At 38.0% G+C, this 4,394-nt stretch overlaps 1 protein-coding gene across 1 annotated transcript; it reads right to left on the bottom strand.

Moving 5' to 3' along the window:
• Positions 1-554: 554 nt before the first annotated feature.
• On the bottom strand, positions 555-2,127 carry LOC145600511 (uncharacterized). The gene is made up of 2 exons (XM_081656396.1): positions 1,238-2,127; positions 555-1,119 (listed from the first exon to the last, which is right to left on the bottom strand). The coding sequence occupies exons 1-2, from the start codon at positions 2,125-2,127 to the stop codon at positions 555-557; spliced, it is 1,455 nt and encodes a 484-aa protein (XP_081512522.1).
• Positions 2,128-4,394: the final 2,267 nt, after the last annotated feature.

Here is a 4,394-nt window from a genome sequence, read left to right on the forward strand (position 1 = left end):
TACATAATATATCATTATTGATCCAACCTCGCACATGTATAAAGGTTACATAAATAGTATAGATAATGAAATAAATCTTTAATAAAGTAAAATAGAAGCATTAACATGACAAAGAAAATCTAATATATATAAAAAGTAGTATAGCTCTGAAATTACACTAAAACAAACATTGCTAAAAGTTACTAAATAAATGTTATAACAAAACTACATATATAGCTAATTTACACTGTTTAATACTTCCTTATACACAAATTTTTAGTCAAACTGTGAGAAACATCCTTCTTATTTTGTACTAAGATTTTTAGCCCGGAAGGAAATGTAACTCGTGACATTGCAACATATAACTGGCCATGACTAAACACGGGCCTAGGGAGAAAAATGCCAACTTTACTCAATTTATGTCCTTGGCTCTAATTTATTGTCATGGCAAAGACTAATTTTAATGGAAATTGCCTTCTTTTAAGAGGGAGATTTATCTTCTTGTTGGAAGGTGTTAAATCAATTCGCGAAATAGAACTGATTCTGTAGCTCTTGGACCTGTAATCACTTGTGCCTCAATCACTTTGCAACCCAATTTCTTGATTATAAGGCGTGTTCCATTGCACAACCTTATGGATTGGTTCATATTTCGCATCAATATATATTACCGGGGCACCAACTTTCAACTCTAAGCAAAAATTAGGAAGACCCGACAAATTTAATGAGTTTAATAATTCCATAGGCTCCATGTTATCAAGGATCCCACCATCTCCTGTAAGACCCAAAGTATGCACGTTTCCTGGTAGCATTGATAAAATTTTCGAATTTAACTCATCTACATCATTGTTTGTTGGTGCTAGAATTCCGCGATCCTTGAGGTACTCCCAATCCGTGTAATTTGAAGGCAAGTTGGGGTAGACAAAGTTAATGAAATTTTGCAAACCATGTTCATCATCGGTTATAAAAAAATCACGTGGTATTTCAATCCAATTTGGTTCACCTTCCTCTGTAATGGGAACTCCTGCTATAACTCCTTCTCCAACTTTAATTATCCAATAAGCAAATTCTCGAATTTGTTCAAGGGTATCCTTAGACACATAACTTGGCAGTCTCTCCAAAAGGGCACTCGATGCAAGGTAGCTGCAATAATAGATTCTTGTCCTTCATCTAGCACTGCACCACGGGAAGTATCTGTCTGAAGTCTCCACCAAGAACAACCAACTTACCTCCGAAAACTCTATTGTCACTACAAATATACTTGAAATGTCGATCTACCGCCTCAAATGCTAATCGATGGGTCATTGGAGCCTCATCCCATATAATTAATGATGCTTCACGGATCAAATCAGCACGGGTTGAGTCTTTTTTGAAGTTACAAACAGAGTGTTGATCAGGATCAAAAGGAATCTTGAAAGTCGAATGTACGGTTTTACTCCCAAGCAATAATAAAGCAGCAATTCCCGATGAAGCCACAGAGAGCATGATCTTTCTTTCAAATCTGAATTTCACAATCAGAGTGTTCCACAGGTATGTCTTTCCTGTCCCACCACTGCCATAGACAAAAAATAACCCACCTACATCTCGAGAATGAGCATCGAGTATTGCAACATATACTCTATATTGATCCGTGTTTAACCCTCTAACTAAGGTATCAAAGTTGTTGGCTTCATCATGTGTGTCATATTCAAGTTCATCTCTTATCAACCGATTTAAGGCATTGCGTGCTAACTCCGAAGAAGGTTGTGGCATGTCAGGGAAATCTGTCAATGACCTTCCAAGTTTATTCAATATATGCTCAATCTCTTGCAATCCTTGATTCTGCATCTCTTCAGGAGTTAATTGTAAGTTAGGGTTTCTAGTTTGATGTTGCATCATTCTCTCAAGGTCATCGGTAAGTTCACCCCAATGTTGTTCCCACAACTGTTTCGTATCACTTACTTTTGAAAACATCAATATGGAGCAAAACATGTTTCTCAAATGTGAACTCGATGCCCAATTAAAGGCTTCTGACAGAGTTTCATGCCACTCATTATCGTCGTCAAGCAACCCCAAGGCATGACATGCAGATCTAAAGGTAGGGTGGATGGCACCATCAACAGTTCGTATATCTTCAAAAGATTCCGCTTCACAAACCTTAGTTAAAAGCATCCGTAAGTAATATCGTTCCCCAGAATTTGGATGAACAAAAGGCAATCTACCAATGCAAGGTCTTTCTTGCCGTTATGCCCACCTTTTTGTAGAACGATTCCATGTGAATCCTATAGGAAAATTTTGGTAAGTGTATCGATTAGCTTCTGGAAAATCCTTGTTAGCTTGAAACCACATAGTTAACATGGTTTGTTGCAATCTCGATCGTTCAAGGACTGTGTGCAGATCGTCATTATCATTGAAAACTACAAATTGTTCACCGGGTTGATGAAACTGAAGTAGTTCTGTTGAAGGATATTGATGTTGCAAATCAAACTCAAATATTCTCCAGCATGCTTCAATGGCCAATACATATCGACAATCCAAGTACTGTTTTATCTCATCCACTCTGTATCCTTGTCGTACCTTTTAACCACGTCGTGTGGTTGAATTGTTTTCAATGACAACTGTTGCTCGATCTTGACCTTTGGTAACATACTTGTATAGATACTTTACCACACTTCTCGCAGCAACACGCTCAACATTTATGTGTGCATTATACTTAACATATATCTCTGTTATATGGTACCACCCAACGATTATTTACCTCCCTTCCATTAACAATGATGGGCTCTCTATGTTGTCTACATCTATACTGCACAAATCCATTATCATCAAAGGTGGTTTCAGTACAAAATTTCTTTGGGAAATTCTTTGAACACTTTCCATCAATTAAACATGGCCCACATGGTCCATGGAGCATGTTCTTGGTAATTGTTTCAAATGCCAAAGGATCTATATCCTTGTCAGGGATTTCCGCAGAGATAATTACATCGATACCCTCTGGACACTTAGGCTTATCTTCTAGAGCCAATGTTATGAGAATATACACATGTGGAAGTTCGCGCTTTTGAAATTCAATGACATAAAAATCTGTAACATGAAATATGTCCCATGTTAATTAATTAGATATGTCAAAAAATATAGTACGATTATATAATTAATCAACACAACTCACCAACAATGACTTTTTCAAACTTCTTGTTATCCTTCAAATCGCGAAGCATTTGTTTCAATTTGATCTTGAAAACACGTGCTACAATGTCTGGTCTATCTTCAGTGCGACGACTTCCACGTGTAGATATCTCATTTACAATCTCAGGCCAATTTGGATTGTAGGTGAAAGTTATAAATAAATCAGGCGGACCCAAAACACGAACAATTGCCACGGCATCTTGATAAAGATGGGCCATATTATGGGGGCTTCGTGTGAAGGATGATGGTAATATGAATAATCAACCTACATTAGTAGCATTGACATCTCCAGCCCTGATTGCATCTTGGAGTCCACTGTATAAATCAGAGCGAAGCCTGCCTTGATTTCTCCTTATCCATGATAATCGATATTGTTCCATTGCAGCGTATGCATCAACATCAAATTGTTGCAATAAGCGCCCGGAATCTATCAAGGTGTCACCCTCTTCTTCCCTATCATGTATCCTAAATGTGTAGAATTGTCGCATTGTCACAGTACTTCGACTGGTACTTGTACTTGACGCCTTAGGTATCCCAACTCTCCATCCATCAGTACCATATGGAAACAGTAGTGGGTATTGTTAAGGCATATAACTTGGATAAGTTTCATCAATCCTTTGTAACCCACCATCTATTTTTTGCAATATGATATCTCGATTACCTATGTCTTTAGTTCCATCACCTACCATCAATGCAGCCACTTCACTTGCGGTTGGTTGGATATATTGTTTGCCTTCTCTTGCGCAAATAAGCTTAATTCTCAGATCTTGATGCTCACCTTGATTGCGCAACATATTGCCAGCATTTCTGGATACTGTGACATAAGGATTTATATCATCAAGCATCATTTTTAGTCCTTGTAAAATTCCTGGATCTATGGAAGAAGCTTCCGCGCCCCCCATGTGATGTAGTCGGTTGGATGTTTCATTGTCAGTATCATAGATGCACAGCTGTGCAAACTTTGTACTTATTCCCGGCTCAGGGAGTAAAGTTCCAATTCGATGGTAATTACTACCACTTATACAATAGACATAGGGGCCTCTACCATCATTAACAATGTTACCAATCCGACCGCCCATAGAGGTGAAAGCTAACATAGAGTTGAAAACTCTAATATTGTTTCGGAATTGCTGATGTGGCAAAAGTGACATTAAAAATGGTGGTGTCAAAGGTAAAAGCGGCAATATAACTTGCCCACTTTGACAGCAGTGATTGAACCTTGGGTGTGTTTTATTGCTACTCTTTACCCTTTC

The sequence above is a fragment of the Chenopodium album genome, chromosome 21 (genome assembly GCF_948465745.1).
Source record: "Chenopodium album chromosome 21, dcCheAlbu1.1, whole genome shotgun sequence".
Taxonomy (NCBI): Eukaryota; Viridiplantae; Streptophyta; class Magnoliopsida; order Caryophyllales; family Amaranthaceae; genus Chenopodium; species Chenopodium album.

Bases quoted from the DNA above. Each gene is read 5' to 3' on its own strand.
- LOC145600511 (XM_081656396.1), bottom strand. From the start codon at position 2,127: ATGCTTTTAACTAAGGTTTGTGAAGCGGAATCTTTTGAAGATATACGA. The intron at 1,120-1,237 runs GTATATTTGTAG...CTATTATTGCAG, and splicing joins GCGGTAGATCGACATTTCAA to CTACCTTGCATCGAGTGCCC.